Source organism: Marmota monax, unplaced genomic scaffold (assembly GCF_021218885.2).
Source record: "Marmota monax isolate L192 unplaced genomic scaffold, Marmota_monax_Labrador192_F-V1.1 WCK01_AAM20220418_F8-fsc00076, whole genome shotgun sequence".
NCBI classification, from domain to species: Eukaryota; Metazoa; Chordata; class Mammalia; order Rodentia; family Sciuridae; genus Marmota; species Marmota monax.
The window spans coordinates 159,747-177,253 of NW_026692843.1; the positions used below are offsets into that span (position 1 = coordinate 159,747).

General features: G+C 41.0%; 2 protein-coding genes across 10 annotated transcripts in view; one reads left to right on the plus strand and one right to left on the minus strand.

Moving 5' to 3' along the window:
- Positions 1-2,837, minus strand: part of Ate1 (arginyltransferase 1) — a 147,092-nt gene extending 144,255 nt beyond the window's left edge. For 2 of the 9 annotated variants that reach the window (XM_046448695.2, XM_058580711.1), the window contains exon 1: positions 2,699-2,837. In XM_046448695.2, coding sequence (XP_046304651.1) covers positions 2,699-2,783 — 85 coding nt within the window. In that variant the 5' untranslated portion in view covers positions 2,784-2,837. Of the gene's footprint in view, positions 1-2,203; positions 2,396-2,698 lie in introns of those variants that run through there. The other 7 variants (XM_046448698.2, XM_046448699.2, XM_058580712.1 and 4 more) reach the window with 4 other exon arrangements.
- LOC124095529 (uncharacterized) lies at positions 2,782-16,973 on the plus strand. The gene is made up of 4 exons (XM_046448700.2): positions 2,782-2,794; positions 2,842-3,043; positions 14,033-14,108; positions 16,194-16,973. Exons 1-4 carry the CDS (start codon positions 2,782-2,784, stop codon positions 16,959-16,961), a joined length of 1,059 nt encoding a protein of 352 aa, XP_046304656.2. The 3' UTR covers positions 16,962-16,973.
- The last annotated feature ends 534 nt before the right edge of the window (positions 16,974-17,507 follow it).

Here is a 17,507-nt window from a genome sequence, read left to right on the forward strand (position 1 = left end):
AAAAAAATAAGACGTGTTAAATTCAGCAGGGTTAAACTTCCTTCCTGTTAAAATTCAAAGTGTTAATTTTTAAAATATGGCCATTTAGGCTAAAATTCTAGAACACTCACACAGGAGAAAAATACTGCATACTTCACACTCCTTAGTGTGGCATATATGCAACATAAATTAAAAATAAGATATATTTATTTTAATTAAAAAATAAAATACATAAAAGTAATGACATCAAATTGAGGATTAGTCAATGGTCTCCATGTCATCATAAATCTAGATCCTTACTGCAATCAGACTAGAACACAGCTCCAAACTTTAATTATGTCACCAATGGTTTAATACACTAGTCTCTGTAGAATATTCAGCAAAAAATATTGTGCATATTAGTTCTAATTTATATATACACACACACACAGCTCAGCACAGTCTTAAATACTAAAAATAGGGCAAAAGTATGTAGCAATATTCTCTCTTAAGTGAAAAACTAACCCAAATGCTGAGGATACCAAGAGATGATTACAGGAACTATGAGATGATCAAATTAAACTATGGGGGAAAAGTAACTAACATTTAAAGGTATATTCGAACTAAGGTTAAAAGAGAAATGGAGCTGGGCATGGTGGTGTATGCCAGTAATCTCAGCAACTTGGGAGGCTGAGGCAAGAGGATCGCAAATTTGAGGCCAGCCTCAACAAGGCCGTAAGAAATTTAGGGAGACCCTGTCTCAAAATAAAAATTTTAAAAATAGTTGGGGATGTGGTTCAGTGACAAAGTGCTTCTAGGTTCAATCTCAATCCCCAGTACCAAAAAGGAAAAAAAGGAGGGAAAGAGAGAGAGAAATGGGGAGCAGGGTATGGTGGAGCCAATAATACCAGCTGAGGCAAGAGGACTGCAAAATCCAGACCAGTCTGGGCAACATAATGAGATCCTGTCTCAAAAAAAAAAAGAGAAGTGGATTTTTTCCTTTTGTGAATAGTAAACTGTACCAGAGATATATCAAAATAGAGATAGGCCTGACAGAGCAAAGTGAAGCAGGAAAAAGCATGGTACACAAGCCCAGCAAAAATGTCCAGACACCTAGCAGGCCCTCACTAATACCAGAATGTTTCTCTGTAACCTCTATTTCCATCCTCTGTAAAATGGGAATAATCATGCCCACCAACACAACAAATATGTGCCCTACAGTAATGGGTAAACTAAAATAGAAATGATAGAAATGTATACTGATGTCTCTAGATGAAAAGGTTGAAGGCAGGTTTCTTCCACAAAACTTGAAATAGACATTTATCCTGGCCAATTTTCTCTTACTAAAATTACTGGGAAATAACTAAGGCCCTAGCAAAATATTAATTTTAGGTATGTTTAATATAACTTACTGATGATATAGATATTAGAGTCACAATACAAAAATCCTCAAGAAAGAGAAGGATGGAACCTCTATCACTCGAAGGCAACCACTGCCACTATTTGCTGTGCTTCTCCTCTCAGAGCTGTCATGTCACATATGCCTTTGGCATCCGGTTTTCTCCCTTTAACCCTCCTTTTAAATGCTGTCCCGTTTCTACAGTGCTCAGTTATTCCCTGGATCATGGCGTCTGCCCGACACGGCAGAAAATAAACAGGATGGTTGGTGCCTTCCCCGAGAGACCTGAGTCACGAAGAAGGACAAGACAGCGGACTGACTTGGGTGTCCTCGCCCGGGTGGGTGGAGGAATGACACAGCACGCGTCCCGGGCAAAGTGTCAAACACCCAGGCGAACGCCCCCGCCGTCCTGGCCGCAGCCACGGGCCCCAGGCGTCGCACCCAGGCGCCACCAGGGAGGCTGCAAGGGAGTGCACACACCTGCCGCGCCGCGCGCCGCACCAGGCCCCAGCCTGCCCCGCACCCCGTTTGCACGCTCCGAGGAGCGGGTCCCAGCTGCAGCTCAGCGCGCCCGGCCCCGCAGACGGGCGTCCGGGCTAGGCGAGGGCGAGCCCGTCCCCGCCCGTCTGGCGGGCAGGGGCTGCCTGGAGTTTCCCGGGACGCGCACCAAGCAGCTTCGCGGCCGAGGCTGACGGCGTCAGACGTAACTGACAGCCACAGCCCCGGGGGGCCGCGGCCCAAGGCCGGCCAGGAGCTGGTCAGGGGCCCGGCCGCCCCGCGTCCCCCAGACAGGTCCGCCAGAACCCCGGGCCGCGGCGCTCGGCCTCCCGCTTCCGCCTCGCTCACCATTGGAGCGACTGCCCGACTCGTTCTTGCAATAGCCGCAGCGATAGAAGTCCTCGCCCTCGAAATACTCTACGATGCTAGGCGACAACGCGTTCCAGGAAGCCATGGCCTCGGCCCCACAAGCACTGCGCGGCCCGGCCAAACGCCGCCGCCGTCGCCGCCACCCCACAATGCAGCGCGCCGCCCAGGAGCCTCCGAGGCTCGCGCGAAGCCACTTGGGCACCCGCAGGCCCGACGCGGCCGGGCGCCTGGGGGGCTGACGCCGCCCGCGCCATCTTGACCGAGGGCAGCTTTCCGCTATTTCCGTTCCTTCTCCGTGAGGCGCCGCGGTCGTTCGTGAGGGTGAAGCGGAGAGATGGAGAGCGAGTGGAAACGGCTGGGAAGAGGCCAGCGGCAGCGGGGAGCCGGAGCCGCTCCCCCCGCCAGGGGCCGCCGGAGCGCGGCGGAGGCCGGCGAGCGTTGGGCGCGAGGCGGCCGGATGGACGAGGCACTCACCGCAGGACGCCTTGCCCTCCTCGGAGTCGCAGTAGCCGCAGTGGTAGCCGGCCTTGAGCCCCTTGTACTCCACCACCGAGGCCATGGCCGCCGCCCGTGCTGCGGGCGGCCACGCCTCTCGGCGCCCGGGGCCGGGCTCGGAGGGCGCGGGGCCCGCGACGGGGAGCGCGGCGGCCGGGGGGCGGGGGCGGGGGCAGCGCAGGGGCCCGCGCCGGCCCGCAGCGCGGAAAGCGGGGCTCCGGGCCTCGCTCACCCGCCGCTCTGCGCGGAGCTCAGGCGAAAGCTGCCTCCCAGGCCGCCCTTCCACCGCGCGGAAGCCGGCTGGCCGCGGTGCTCCCGGTGCAGGTACAGAAACGGGCGTTCTGCCATCGGTGAGAGCCCGGACGGCGGAAGGCTGGGCCGCAGGAGGAAGCCGCTGTCAGCCGCAGTCCGTGGCCCCTACGGCCTTTGAAGAGAAGCCATCAGTCTAGGTTGTGTGGCGTGTAAACAGCCAGGTTCGGTTCGCTGCAGGCTGCAAGTCGGCTGACCTGGTAGCCAGGGTCCATCGTCCTGAGTCTAGGAGATTAGTAATTAGAGTGCTGTTAGGCTTGTTGATGCAATTGCTTGGCTGAGAAAAATGCGAGGAGGCAGCTTCTGTGGATCGTGGATTTCCGTTATTAATTAGGATGGGAATAAGAGCCGGTGTGCTTATTCCCGCAGTGCACGACGGCAGTGCACTCCTGTAGTTCCAGGGACTCAGGAGGCTGAGGCAGGAGGATGGCAATTCAAGGGCAGCCTCAGCTATTTAGCGAGGCCCTAAACAACTTAGTGAGACCCTGTCTCAAAAAATAAAAAGGAGTGGAGATGTAGCTCAGTGGTTTAGCACCCCTGGGTTCAATCCCATTACAAAAAAAAAAAAAAGTGTATATATTTGTGTATGCTCGCTCGCGCGCGCGCGCGCGCGCGCGCTCTCTCTCTCTCTCTCTCTCTCTCTCTCTCTCTCTCTCTCTCTCGGACTTATTTCTAGTCTTACTCAGATGAGAAGTCAATAAGAACTAAGCAGGGCAATTATAGTTCCTGAGAATAAATATAATAGTAGAGGAGGTTAGGGGGTTAATTAGTACCTAAACAATAAAGAACGTTTTTAGATTGTGGGCCAGATAGCTTATTTACTGACCTTTCTAGAAAACCGTGGTATACTAGATTGCAGGGAGAATTTGGGATTCTTAGGATTAGGTTCAAGTCCAATAGTTCTAGAAATATGAGGATTTGAACCTCATGATTTACTCAAAGTAACTCATTTGTCAGTTTGTGGAGAATGCTTCTTATAATAAGCATAAAGATAATGTTATAAGGCTGGAGTGTAAGGTAAAAGAAATTTTTCAAACTAAGTATAGAAGTTGATCATATCAGAATTAGGGTAAGATTCTTGAATTCATGGGAATACTGAGGTCAGGATTAGTTTTTTGGTTTTTTGTTTTGTTTTATTTTTAGTTGTCAATGGACCTTTAAGTTTTTTTTTATTTATTAATATGTGGTGCTGAGAATCGAACCCAGTGCCTCACACATGCTAGGCAAGAGCTCTGCTACTGAGCCCCAGCCCCAGGATTAGTTTTAGTAATAAAATCTAGAGTAAAGGTTTCAGGTATTAGGGGGCTATAAAGTACTCGTAGAAAAAAAAAATTGTTGTTAAAGCATTTATCATAATAATAATGGTACACTCAGCTAATAAAAAGGGTGAAAGGGCCTGCAGCATATTCTGTGTTAAAGCCTGACACAAGTTCTGATTTTCCTGTGAAGTCAAATGGGGCTTGGTGTTTGTTTCTGTTAATGTTGAGATAAATCTTATTATCACAAGAGATTTTGATGGTAGTCATATATTGTTGGGTTGTGGTAAGGATAGATAGACTAAATGACCCAATTTTTAGTAAGACTTTTAGAATAATAGCTAGGATTACTTTATAAGAGTGTGTTTGTGTAAAGCTTATAGGGCTCTAATTAATGCGTATTTAAAATTAGTCTCATCCTGATCATAATAGCATAGACAGGCTTGATGCGGCAAGAATAACAAGGCAATATTCCTTAATCTTTCCCCTTTGTGCACAGATAATAAGCCTGTCAGGCCTCATGTTTCCCCTGTCAACAGTAAAGCTGATTCTTTTTTCGGTGTTTTAAATTAAAAGTAAATTCATGAGAGCTAGGGATACAGCTCAGTGGGTAGAGTACTTGTCTTGCATGCACAAGGCCCTGGGTTCTAACCCCCAGCACCATACAAAAAAAGTTAAAATCTTGAACCACAGAAAAAACAGAAATAAACTCGTGAGGTCAGTTTTTCATTCTTGGCTCGGGGTCTGCCACATTAAGAGATGTGCCAAGGTGAGTTCAGGTTCTCGGCTTGGTGCTTTAGGCTATTAAGTATCATTTGTACCTCACAGTTGAACGGCCATGGGTATGCAGGGGCTTCTCAGGCCCCTCAAGGTTTCTTATGATAAATGTTTTAACATTTTTCCTCTGCCTCTTTAGAGTTGAAGACTTGTTGCTACATCTCAGTACCCATGTTCTTATAAAAGGGTTTTTGGTTTTGGGGTTTTTTGTGGTATAGAAGCACTTTACCACTGAGCCACATCCCCAGCTCTTTTTATTTATTTTTTTAAATATTTTTATTAGTTGTTGATGAACCTTTATTTTTTTATTTATTTATATGTGGTGCTGAGACTTGCCTCACACATGCTAGGCAGGCGCTCTAACATTGAGCCACAACCCCAGTCCTTTATTTTTATTTTGAGATGGGATCTCACTAAGTTGCTGAGGTTGGCCTTGAACTTGTGATCCTTCTGCCTCAGTCTCCTGAGCCACTGGGATTACAGGAATGCACTACTGTGTCCAGCTCTCCATTTTGTTCTTTATAGCAGGTTTGATTGATTGCCAGTCTTTTTATGGACAGATTCTCCTTTTGAATGACAGCAAGAGCCTGTAGAGTGAAACAGCAGAATGCAGTGCTCGGGGCAGAATTTAGAGGCTAGGAGGCTTTTTGTTCTTATATAGCAGTCCCTACCTAATCTTTGGTTTCTCTTTTCTTAATTTCAGTTACTCATGTTCAACCACAGTCCAAAAATAATGAATGTAAAATTCCAATATAATTCATAAGTTTTAAATTGCACACTGTTCTGAGTAGCATGATGAAATCTCCTCTTGTCCCACTCTGTACTACCTGAGTCATCCCATTGTCCAACAGATCCATACTGTATATACTGCCTATCTGTTAGCCACTTGGTAGCTGTCTCAATTATCAGATTGACTGTTAAGGTATTGCAAAGCTTATGTTCAAATAACACTTATCTTACTTAGTGATGGCCCCAAAATGAAATAATAGTGATATTGACAATTTGGACATGCTAAAAATAAGCCATAAAATACTTAAGTTCTTGACTTAATAGAAAAGAAAAAATTTAAGTTGAGGTTCTAAGATCTACAGTACAATAAAATATTTTGAAACATAACTTTTTAGTGTATTATAATTATCCTATTTTTAGTTATTATGGTTAATCCCCTATACTCTTTCTAATTTATAAATTAAATGAAATCATATATATATATATATATATATATATATATATATATATATATGGAAAACAGTAATTTATAGGGTTTAGTCATTACAGCTTCAGGCCTCCACCAGGGATCTTGAGTAAGGGACACTTATTCAAATAAGGAACACTACAGTATTCCTGTCTCACTTCATTTCTAACCCATCAAAATCTCAACCTTATGCCAAAACCATCTTCAGCCAGTGTACTCCAGAGCATACCAGCCTTGAACAATAGATATGTGTGTTAATTTACCCAATCCTTACAGAAATTTTATAAGACAGTAAACATAAACCAGAGAGGCCGAATAACTTGCCAAAGGTCACCTAACTAGTAAAGGCCATATGATAGGAGGAAGAAACAGTAATAAAAATTAAAAACTGAAGAGGAAACAACATCAATAAATACTAGGTTTAGACCTACATACAGAATGTATTTTGTTAAAGGTCAGAGACAGTTTCATCTTCCAGACCCAAATGAGGGGAAAAAAGAGGCAAAACATCAGTTTCTTCCTTTTCAAGGAGAAAGGGAAGCACTATTACAATGTCTTTTTATTTTATTTTTTTTAAAGAGAGAGAAGAGAATTTTTTAATATTTATTGTTCAGTTTTCAGTGGATACAACATCTTTATTTTTATGTGGTGCTGAGGATCGAACCCAGAGCCTCGCACAGCCCGGCGAGCGTGTTACCACTTGAGCCACATCCCCAGCCCAATGTCTTTTTATTTATGACATGCTAGCAAGTTATCTTTGTTTTTAATTTTCTTATATTAACAATAATAAAATGCTAAAAGCACTATATATACAGTCTTAGTAACATTTTTTTAAATTACCAGATGTGATATATAGTCTGCAAAGTATAAGAATGCAGCTCAGTACTGTCCTGGTGATGTGAAGGATCTTTGCATCGTGATAGCAGCCCCAGTTCATGTTTGCTAAATTAAAGGGGAGAAGTAAAACATTATCCTTTCCTTCCAAAGAAGGTGTTTAAGTAGATGGGACCTAAGTTAAACCAGAGAAATAAGGGTAAGAGACAGAGGTAACCTGAAGGCACAGAAGGGAAGCACTTAGTAAGGGGAGAGTGGCATGAACAGAAGCAGGGAATAGATAGGCACACTCTCAGGCAGAGTCCTAACAGATGCTTTCCTCTGTGGGCCACTCACTGCAAGAGGTCTAGACTGGACCCTTTTTCTCTATTGTCAAGACCTGGTTCTCCAATTCGGAAGATCCTAGCCACACGCGGCTATTGAACACCTAAAATGTAGCCAGTAATAAAAATTAAAAACTGAAGAGGAAACAACAACATCAAATACTAGGTTTAGACCTACATACAGAAAATCTTGGAAGCTAGAAGGGAAAAAAAAATTGTATAGAGGAGCAAGAATTAAATTGGACTTCAGGAAGCATGAAGAGAGTAGAGTGAAATATTTAAAATGCTGAAAGGAAAAAAACAAGAATTCTTTATACAGAGAATTATCTTTCAAAAGTGAAAAAAAAATAAAGATTTTAACAAAAATGGAGGGAATTTGTTGCCAGTAGACCTACTTTGCAAGAAATGTTAAATCTTCAGAAAGAAAGAAAATAATATGTCAAATATTTGAATCTGCATAAAGAAAGGCAGAGCATTATAGACGGAATAAAAGGAAGTAAATTTTTTTTTTAATTTTTTTCTTAGTTGTAGATGGATACACAATATCTTTATTTTATTTTTACATGGTGCTGAGAATCAAACCCAGTGCCTCACACATGCAAGGCATGGACTTTACCACTGAGCTACAGCCCCAGCCCAAAATAATTAAAAAGAGATTGTCGGTGTAGATTTAAAAAAAGACTCAACACTACATGTTGTTTACAAGAAACCCAATTTAAACAGATGAAAAAGAAAAAAGGATGAAGAAATATACCATGCTGACGCTAATCAAAAGGAACTTGAAAAGACTATTTTAAAAACAGACTTCACAGCCAGACAGATCATGGATAAAGACAGGCATTATATAATAATAAAGAGGTAAATTTTCCAAAAGACATGACAATCCTTAATGTGAATGCATCAACAAAACGGCAAAATACATTACGTATATATGCCAAGAATTGCAATAAGACTTCAAGAATCCTCTATCAGTAACTGACAGATCCAGCAGGATGAAAATCAATAAGGATATAGGTGAATCAGTACCATTAATCAAATGGATCTAATTGGTGGCTATAGAATTAATCCAACAATACTAGTAACACATATTCTTCCCAAGTTCACACAGAACATTCACAAAATTGACCACATTTTGGACCATATAAAACACCTTAAATTTAACAGTATAAATCATACAAGATCTGCTTCCAGAACACAATGAAATTGCATCAGAAATCAATAACAGCTAGAAAATTCCAAACTACTTGGAGATTAAAATAAAACACTTCTAAATCAAAGAAGAAGTCTCGAGAAATTTTTGAATATATTGAACTAACTGGAATGAAACTACAACTTAAATTTTGTGGGATGCAGCAAAAGCAGTACTTAGACGGAAATTTATAGCATTAAGTAAATATATTACAAAAGGAAATATAAAATCAGTAAATTGTAAAATATAACAAATTCAAGACAAGAAGAAAATAATGAAAGAGCAGAAATCAATCTATTGAAATACAGGAAATGGAGAGGAAAATCAATGAAACCAAAAGCTGGTTCTTTGAAAAGATCAATACACACACCTATAATCCCAAAAACTAGTGCACCTGAGGCAGGAGGATCCAGAGTTCAAAGCCAGCCCCAGCAGCATAGCGATGCCCTAAGCAACTCAGCAAGACCCAGTCTCAAAAGGTCTGAGGATGTGGCTCAATGGTGAAGTGCCCCTGGGTTAAATCCCTAGTACCAAAAAAGGAAAAAAGAAGAGGGCTGGAGATACAGTGTAGTGGTAGAGTGTTTACCTAGCATATGTGGGGCCCTGGGTTCTAACCCCAGTATTAAAAAAAAGAAGTAGAAAAGATAGGTAGGGAGAAAAAAGAAGGCAAATTACCAATATCAGAAGTAAAGAGGAAGGGCTGAGTTCAGTCCCCAGCACCACACACACACACACACACACATATCATCATTCCGACTGGTCCCACAGACATTAAAAGGACAATAATGGAATATTGTGCCCACAACAAAGACAACTCAGAGGAAATAAATTAATTCCCTGAAAGATATAATCTGCCAAAATTCATACAAGAATAAACAGATAATCTGAATAGGCCTATATCAAAGAAATTCATTCAATAAATAATAAACCTTAGAAAATAAGCACCAGGCCCAAATGGGTTCGCTACTAAATTCTAAATATTTAGGGAAGAAATTATACCTTCTCTATGGGCCTTTCCAGAAATATAAGCAGATGAAACACTAACTCATTCTATGAGGCCAACATTACTCTAATATCAAAACCAAGGACATTGCAAATAAGGAAAATTAGCCGAGTGTGGTGGCGCACATCTGTAATCCCAACAGCTAGGGAGGCTGAGACAGGAAAATTACAAGTTCAAAGCCAGCCTCAGCAAAAAGGCACTAAGCAACTCAGTGAGACCCTGTCTCTAAATAAAATACAAAATAGGGCTGGGAATGTGGCTCAGTGGTCAAGTGCCCCTGAGTTTATACCCAGTACACACTAATATATCTCATGAACATAGATGCAAACAATTTCAACAACATACTAGCAAATCAAAATCTGAGAATGTATAAGAAAGATTTACACACCATCACCAGGCAGTATTTCAGGTATGCAAGGCTAACTCAACATTAGAAAAGCAATTAATCTATTGTATCATCAGGGTAAAAAAGAAAAATCAGATGATCATATCAATAGTTACAGAAAAAAAACATTTGGCAGAATCAACATTCATGTGTGATTAAAATTCTCAACAAACCAGGAACAAAAGGTTACTTCCTCAACTTGATAAAGAACACAGAAAAAATATCTGTAGCTAACATCAAACTTAATAGTGAGAAACTAAGTGTTTTCTCCCTAAGAAATAAGGTAAATATGTCTCTTCATACCGTTCCTGTTCAACATCATATTGGAAGTTCGAACATAATAAGAAAATGACATGAAAGTTATATAGATTGGGAAGAAAGAAACTATCTTTGTTCACAGATGATAATGACAATGGAGAATCCAAAGTAATAATAATTATCAAAAAAACAATAACCAATTATGACAAGATTATAGATTAAATATTAATATATGAAAAGTGTTATTACTTTCATATATAACAAATGAACAAGTAGAATTTAAAATTAAAAGCACAATACCAATAAATCTGACAAAACATGTACAAGATTTATCATATGAGAACTATAAACCTCAAATGGAAGAAATCAAAGGAGATCTAAATTATAATCCATATTCATTGAAGGAACATGAATATTGTTGAGATATTAGTTATTTCCAAGTTATCTTTAAGTTTCATGAAATCCTAGTCAAAATCACAGGAATTATTTTATGGATATTTACAAACTGATTTGAAGTTTATATGGAAAGCCACAAAGCCCAAATAACCAAGATAATACTGAAGGAAAACAGAATTGGAAAATTGACACTACTTGACTTCAAAATGTACTATAAAAACTGTATTAAGCAAGTATTGGTAAAAAAATAAATAAATGAGTCAATGGAACAGAATTGAGAGCCCAGAAATAGACTCATACAAATATAGACATCCCAAAAGCCAGAAGCTTGAGTATACTCTGATTATACAGTGAAGTCCATTTCAAGTTCAGTTTACATTAGAAATTGCTAATACTATCCATTCAGGAACCATAATCATCTCCCTCATGAGTCAAGGCTTCTCAAACTAGTTAAACATTTTTCATAGTTTTTTATGAAGAAAAAAAAAGAGAAAGAATTAAAATTTAGGAATATAATAAAATTCTTGTTAGCAGAATTGTTTTATTATCAAAAACATAAGCCATCTGTCACTTGTGTAAAATCAAGGATATAGTATAGTTTCTTATGAAGAAAGAAACAATTTACAACATAATAGTTAAATTAAAACTACTTTTAAGTCCATGTGTTTTTTAAATGTAAGTTATAGTTTATAGTAATAAGCTATGCTTATTACTTTAAAAGGGAGGCTCACACTCAGAATTACACGTTTTTCTTTGAAAGAGGCTTCATGTGAGGTTATATATAATATTGCCTTTTAGCACTTCACAAGTGCCTGGCTCAGGCAGTGACCATAGGAAAAAAGAGAAGACAAATTATCAATATTGAATTGAAGAACAATTGTCACTTCTACTCTCACAGACATTAAAAGGATAATAACATTAAAAGGATAATAACATTAAAAGGATAACACTGCTGAGCTTAGAAAGAAAACAACTTAGAGGAAATAGGTACATTCCTTCAAAGATGCAATCTCTGTGGTTTGTGTTTCAACACTGAAATATTTTCTGCTTCCCTATCTTTTAATGACCAATTATGAGCATAAATTGATTAAAAATATATTAAACTATATTAAAGCTCAAAAGCTCCATAGCAGCATTTATCTGAGTGAAACACCAGCTCAAGAAATAATAAGACCATTGGCATGCTGTTGCATCCTCCAGCACCTCTCAAGTACACACGCAGGATCTACTCCAAGGGTTTCTTCAGGTTCCATCTTAATGGGAAGAATACACAATATGCCAAAAGAAAAAGAAAGAAAGAAAGATGCCTTACTGCCTTAAGACGCTCTCTCTGATGGCACTGAAAATTCAGGGGGCCTGTGTCTGTGAAACACAGACCCTTCTAGATTCTGGCTATAGCTCACAGAGTGAAGTCCATTCACTGCCAACAACTGTGTCTTCACACACCCCCTCACAGTAGTCTCCAGCCAGGATAGTGATGACACACACAAAAGCTTGTGACTCCTCCTGGTTGCCTTAGAAATCAACTCAAGGCATTCTTGAGGGTCAACAGTAAGCAGCTGAGAGTCTGAAGAGGGCTGGAAACTTTAGAGGCTAGAAACCAGTACTTGCAGAACAGAAAGTGAGAGATTAGAGCACTGGGGAGCAGTTCAGGGGAGCAGGGGCTGAGCGAGGGAAGAGCAAAGATGCTATATGTGAAGCTGGCGGTTGATAGGGAGATGGCCAAAGCCAAAGACTTCAGAGAAAATCATCACAAGGATGTAAGAACAGTGCAAGCGACCAATGGGGCTTTGAAGAGAGGTCACAGTGGGGGACTATCAAAGGAGCAAAGAGCAGTGCAGGCCCCACTCTCCCAGCCTCCGGTGATGACAGACTCGGAGTGGTTTGGTCTAAGTGCAGAAGATCAGTAGGTATCATTTTCCTTCCATTTTGGGTACAGGCAAGAAAATGTTCTTCCTGGAAACAATGTAGCACAAGGACAAATAGTGTAGAACAAGGACACAAGGAGTCATGCAGGACACATCAAAGGACAAACAGTGTAGCACAAGGACATAAGGATGCAGGACACATCACACTTCTGAAATTAATACTGGGCCCATTAAGAAGTCACTAACCCTCTCATGGCCTCCATGAAATAGGGGATGATGATTACCTACTTAATAGGTTGTTTAGTAGATTAAATAAAATGATCCACCTGAGTTGTAGTACAGTGCCCTGTATATAGTAAACTCAAGAAATGTTGCTATGGAAACAACATAAATTCTTAGAAAAGAGAATCTGAAATCAGACATCTGTGTCTATCTTTTTAAGAAATTAGCTTTATTTAATAAATACGCTGTTAGTTTCTTCCAGTTCTGTTATAAAATCCTTTTCTTCTATTGCTAAGATAAGCTAAATAAACAACATTTATAATCTAGGTTGCTAAATATAGAACTTATTTGCTTACTAAACAGGTTGAGAGATCTCTAGGATACCTAAATGTGACTGTACTGGTCTTAAAGGGCAAATTTCTCTGCTATGTTTTTCTGAAAAAAAAATTTTTTTAAGCAAAAAACCTTGTTATATATTGGGGGTGGGCCACTGGTTATTGAACCCAGGGATTGCCCTTTTTATTTTTTGAGAAGGGCCTCACTAAGTTGCTGAGGCTTGCCTTGAACTTGTGATCCTTCTGCCTCAGCCTCCCAAGTTGCTGGTATTATAGGCATGCACCACTGCACCTATTATATCTACTTAAAAGGTAAACTTTGACCATAATCATGAAACATGTTCTAGTAGATAACTATTAGAAATTGTTTCTGATAACATTACACATAAATTTATTTAAATTTAAAATGAAAACTTTTCTCATCAAAGCTAAGTTTTTTGTTCTACTCATGATATACAAAAACTGTTTTGTGGTATTTGAAATAGCAACTTGGTCTTCCCTCTCAAGGGTTAAATAAAGGTGCTTCAGACAGTTGCAATCTCAGACTCAATATGACTCTGTTTATACTTTTATCACAGTGTATTCCTTCCTTGCTTCAGGGAAAGAAGTTAAACATACATCTGCATGCAGTAGTACTCACCTGTAATCCTAGCAACTCAGGAGGCTAAAGCTAGAGGATTCCAAGTTCCAGATCAGCTTCAGCATATTAGCAAGGCCCTGTTTCAAAATTCAAACAAATAATAAAGAGGGCTGGGAATGTAGCTCAGTGGTAAAAGTGCCCCTGGGTTCAGTCCCCACTACCTCAAAGGAAAAAAAAAAGAGTCCTACCCTTTAGGACAGAGAAATGCCTTCTATTACATATGGAAAGTAGTAGGTTTAAATCATTCCCTAATGCTATTCATTCCAGAGCATATTCCCCATACCTTCCCACAAATCCTGTATAATTTCTTTTTGATCTTCTAGATTGGCCTGGGCTAAAAATATTCAAGATCCTCAGATTGCAGTGGGTTCCCATTCCCCACTAGAAAAGAGGATTAAGGTGAGGAAACACATTTTCCTTGAACTTTGGATTCAATAATAGGATAACACTTTTAGCCTAGAGGCAAAAAGAAAAGGAAAAAAGGCCTATTTCAAGGCAAAGTGCGTTGCCTGCTTAGTTTGGCATTTGATTCTTTGAGTTCTAGTGGGGCAATGAACAAAATAAATGCTGCTCATGCCTTCATGGCACTTAGTCTAGTGAGGAACATTAACATTAAGCAATCAGTAATCACAGATTGTGATTGTCACAAAAGGATTGGGTCTTCTCTGGTGAGCATACAGAAGGTCTGAGGAGTTGACACATAAACCAAAATCTAAAAACTGTAGATGCAAGTACTCTGGTTAGAGTTGCTCATATATATGTTTAGGATGAGATGAAGAAAGTGAAAATACTCACAGGGAACAGAATCCAGTGTGGCTGGAGTAGAGTGAACAAGTAGTGAGCTGAGAAAGTTGTCTGGAGACGAGGGCCTCAGGCACCAGGTCATAGATACCATACTAGAATCTGGGATCTTCTCCGAAAACCAACAGAGCCCTACCCCAGGGTTTTATGCCAGAGTGACAGAATTATGTAACAAAAAGATCACTCTGGCTGCATTAATCAGTCTGGTGGGCATGGGGACAGAGGAAATAAGTGTAGATTTGGAAAAAAAAACTGGGGATATACTCGAGGGTGAAGTCGTCAGGGTTGAAACGAAACATGGATGAGAGGGGTATTTTCAAATTAAAGATGATTAAGAAGGTGAAAACTGAGGGAAGAAGCAAGTGGAGATGTCTGTCCAATACACAGTGACTAGGTAGGTCTGAAGTTGAGAGCCGATGCAGGTCAGTGCCTTGCCTGTGTGGCTTGCCCCTCATTCACCCTTATTCTCACTCCTGACACATGGTATGTCACCTTGTTGAATGAAACATCCCTATCCAAGGAAGCCTAAGTGTGACCATGCTGTATCTCAAGTTACAGTTTCCTCTGCTATATTTAACAGACCAGCAAGGCAGATGGAGGAGGAATGGGCTATAAGGTGGGAAGACAATCAGGATATTCAGTCACTTGGGGATACTCAGCAAATGGCTAGGATGGTCGAGGATTTCAGGATAACCTTCCTTAGTCACATGTCCTTGGCAGCTTGAAAGGCAGAAGAAAGTGAAAAGTCTCACAGTTAAACACTGCTGAGAGGTCAATTATGATAGGAACAGAAATGAGCCCACTAAATTTTCTATTTGGAGACCAATCGTGACCTCAACAAGAACAGTATGAGAAGCACTAGGAGATGGAAACTCAGTGGAAATAATCTGAGGAGAAAACATGAGGTCAGCAATTGGAGAGGGATTATAGGTGACTTGTCCATGGCATACTATGGAAAAGTGAACAAAAGGGGGGATAAAAACCAGAGAGGGCAGGGCGCAGTGGTTCATGCCTATAATCTGAGCGGCTCCGGAGGCTGAGACAGGAGAATCACTCAAAGCCAGCCTCACTCAGCAAGGGCAAGGTGCTAACCAATTCAGTGAGACCTTGTCTCTAAATAAAATACAAAAATAGGGCTGGGGATGGGGCTCAGTGGTCCAGTGCCCCTGAGTTGAATCCCTGGTACCAAAAAAAAAAAAAAGGGAAATACAGTAAAGGAAGGCTTCCATTTTTGTTTAAAGATGATATACTGAAGCATATTTTTATCCAGTAAAAAGGAGATTTTAATGATATAGGAAAGGAAAATTGTAATTCTTAAAGTTCAAAAAGCACAGGTAGAAGAATGGTCTTTTGATAGGCAAGGGGCAATGTTTCCACTGTGGAGGCAGGAAGGCAGTCTAGGGCGGCCATGATTTGGCAGTGGGAAGAGGAGGATGCTCTTGGGTGACTGCTTCCATTCTCTCAAGGAAATCTAAGGCAGAGTCCTCAACAAGGGAATACTGCAGGAAGGGAGGGGAGTATAGGAGGTTTGATGATGAAAACATAAACCACGCATGGTTAAGGACCCTAAATGGAGCACAGTATTGGTGTGCCAGGCAGGGTAGTAGCCTGCTTGAGATCTGTAGTATGGAACTAGAATAAAAGACTTCTGACTTAAAAAATCTAATTACTCCCTTTGACAAGAATTTAGGTGGCATCCATTCTTCAGGAGTGAAAAAACTGTTAGCCCAAGAGTTTCAGCAGGAGAATGAAGCACTTGCTAAACTTAAGGCCACATCTTTTGACTTCCAGTTTGCTAAAGCAGAGGAATACTACTACCAACGATATCAAGAAATGATGATGGAAGAAGCATGGGACTACAAAATGGTTCCAAAGTGGGAGATTATGAAAACAGAGGAGGAGGATGCCAACGCGTGGGATTATCTAGTGTCTGAAAGAGAGCTAAATCACATAGAGAAACACATATACCGAGCCGAACGAGCAAGGGGCCTCAGAGACCAAAAGTATCAACTGCTCCCTCAGAAACTTCCAAGTGAAATGCTTTTCCCAAAAATATTAACACTGGAGGATGAAAAGAATGAAGATATCCAGAAAACACACAAAACGAAAACCGGAAAGCACAAGGTAGCATGGGCAAAGAATCAGATGAAGGGACATAAAGATCAAATGATTAGAGGAAGAGAACTCTCAGAGCAAAGAAATGATCAAAGAGAACCTTGGAAGCTCTCCAGTCAAACTTCTCCTCTCCTAAAACCTCAAGTGGAGAAGGAGGAGAGAGTGTTTGAAAGGGTCACAGCTTATCCTATCTTCCAGCCTTACCAGAAATCATGCATAGAAGTGAGCATCCTGAGGGAAAAATCGAAAGAAGATAAAATTCAAAAACCACTCCGAAGGGAGTTCTTGAGTTTGCCACCTTTTCTGAGAAGTCAACTAAAAAGGAATAAAGTTTAAATTATTTTTTGATTACTGCATTTTTATATATTTTATAGCAATTATTGAAGTAAAATTGTAGAAAGTAGACAAATGAAAAAGCAACTCACCATGCATACTTGAAAATTATGGTTCTACGTGTATGATTCCATTTATGTGAAATGTCCAGAAAAGGCAAATTTGTAGGCAGAAAGTAGGGTAGTGGTTGGTTAGAGCTAAGGGATAAGAAAGTTAGATGAGTTAGGGAAAGTGATGGCTGATTGGGTACAGGGTTTCAGAGGACTGTGGGGAGCCATTCTCACACATGACTGGGCAACTCCCGGTTTGGGTCTGAGGCACTCTGGCTAAACTGTGTCAGAGCTTTCCCGGCCCTCTCCTGGTGCCAGAGCCTGTCCGTGTGGGGGTGTGACTGACCACTGACCCCTGGGGCCAATCACTGACCCTGACCTTGGAGTGCGGCCCCCCTCAACCTTCATTGGATGGAATTCTGCCCTGAATTTCTTGTTCCCCAATAAAAGGCTACTCCCTGGCGTGCTCCCTCTCTCTCTCCTGCTAGCCCTGAGTAAT

What these genes read in the sequence shown, in the direction of transcription:
- LOC124095529 (XM_046448700.2), top strand. An exon ending in CCGCGGTGCTCCCGGTGCAG is followed by an intron (nt 3,044 to 14,032) that starts GTACAGAAACGG and finishes TTGATCTTCTAG; the next exon opens with ATTGGCCTGGGCTAAAAATA. An exon ending in CACTAGAAAAGAGGATTAAG is followed by an intron (nt 14,109 to 16,193) that starts GTGAGGAAACAC and finishes CCCTTTGACAAG; the next exon opens with AATTTAGGTGGCATCCATTC.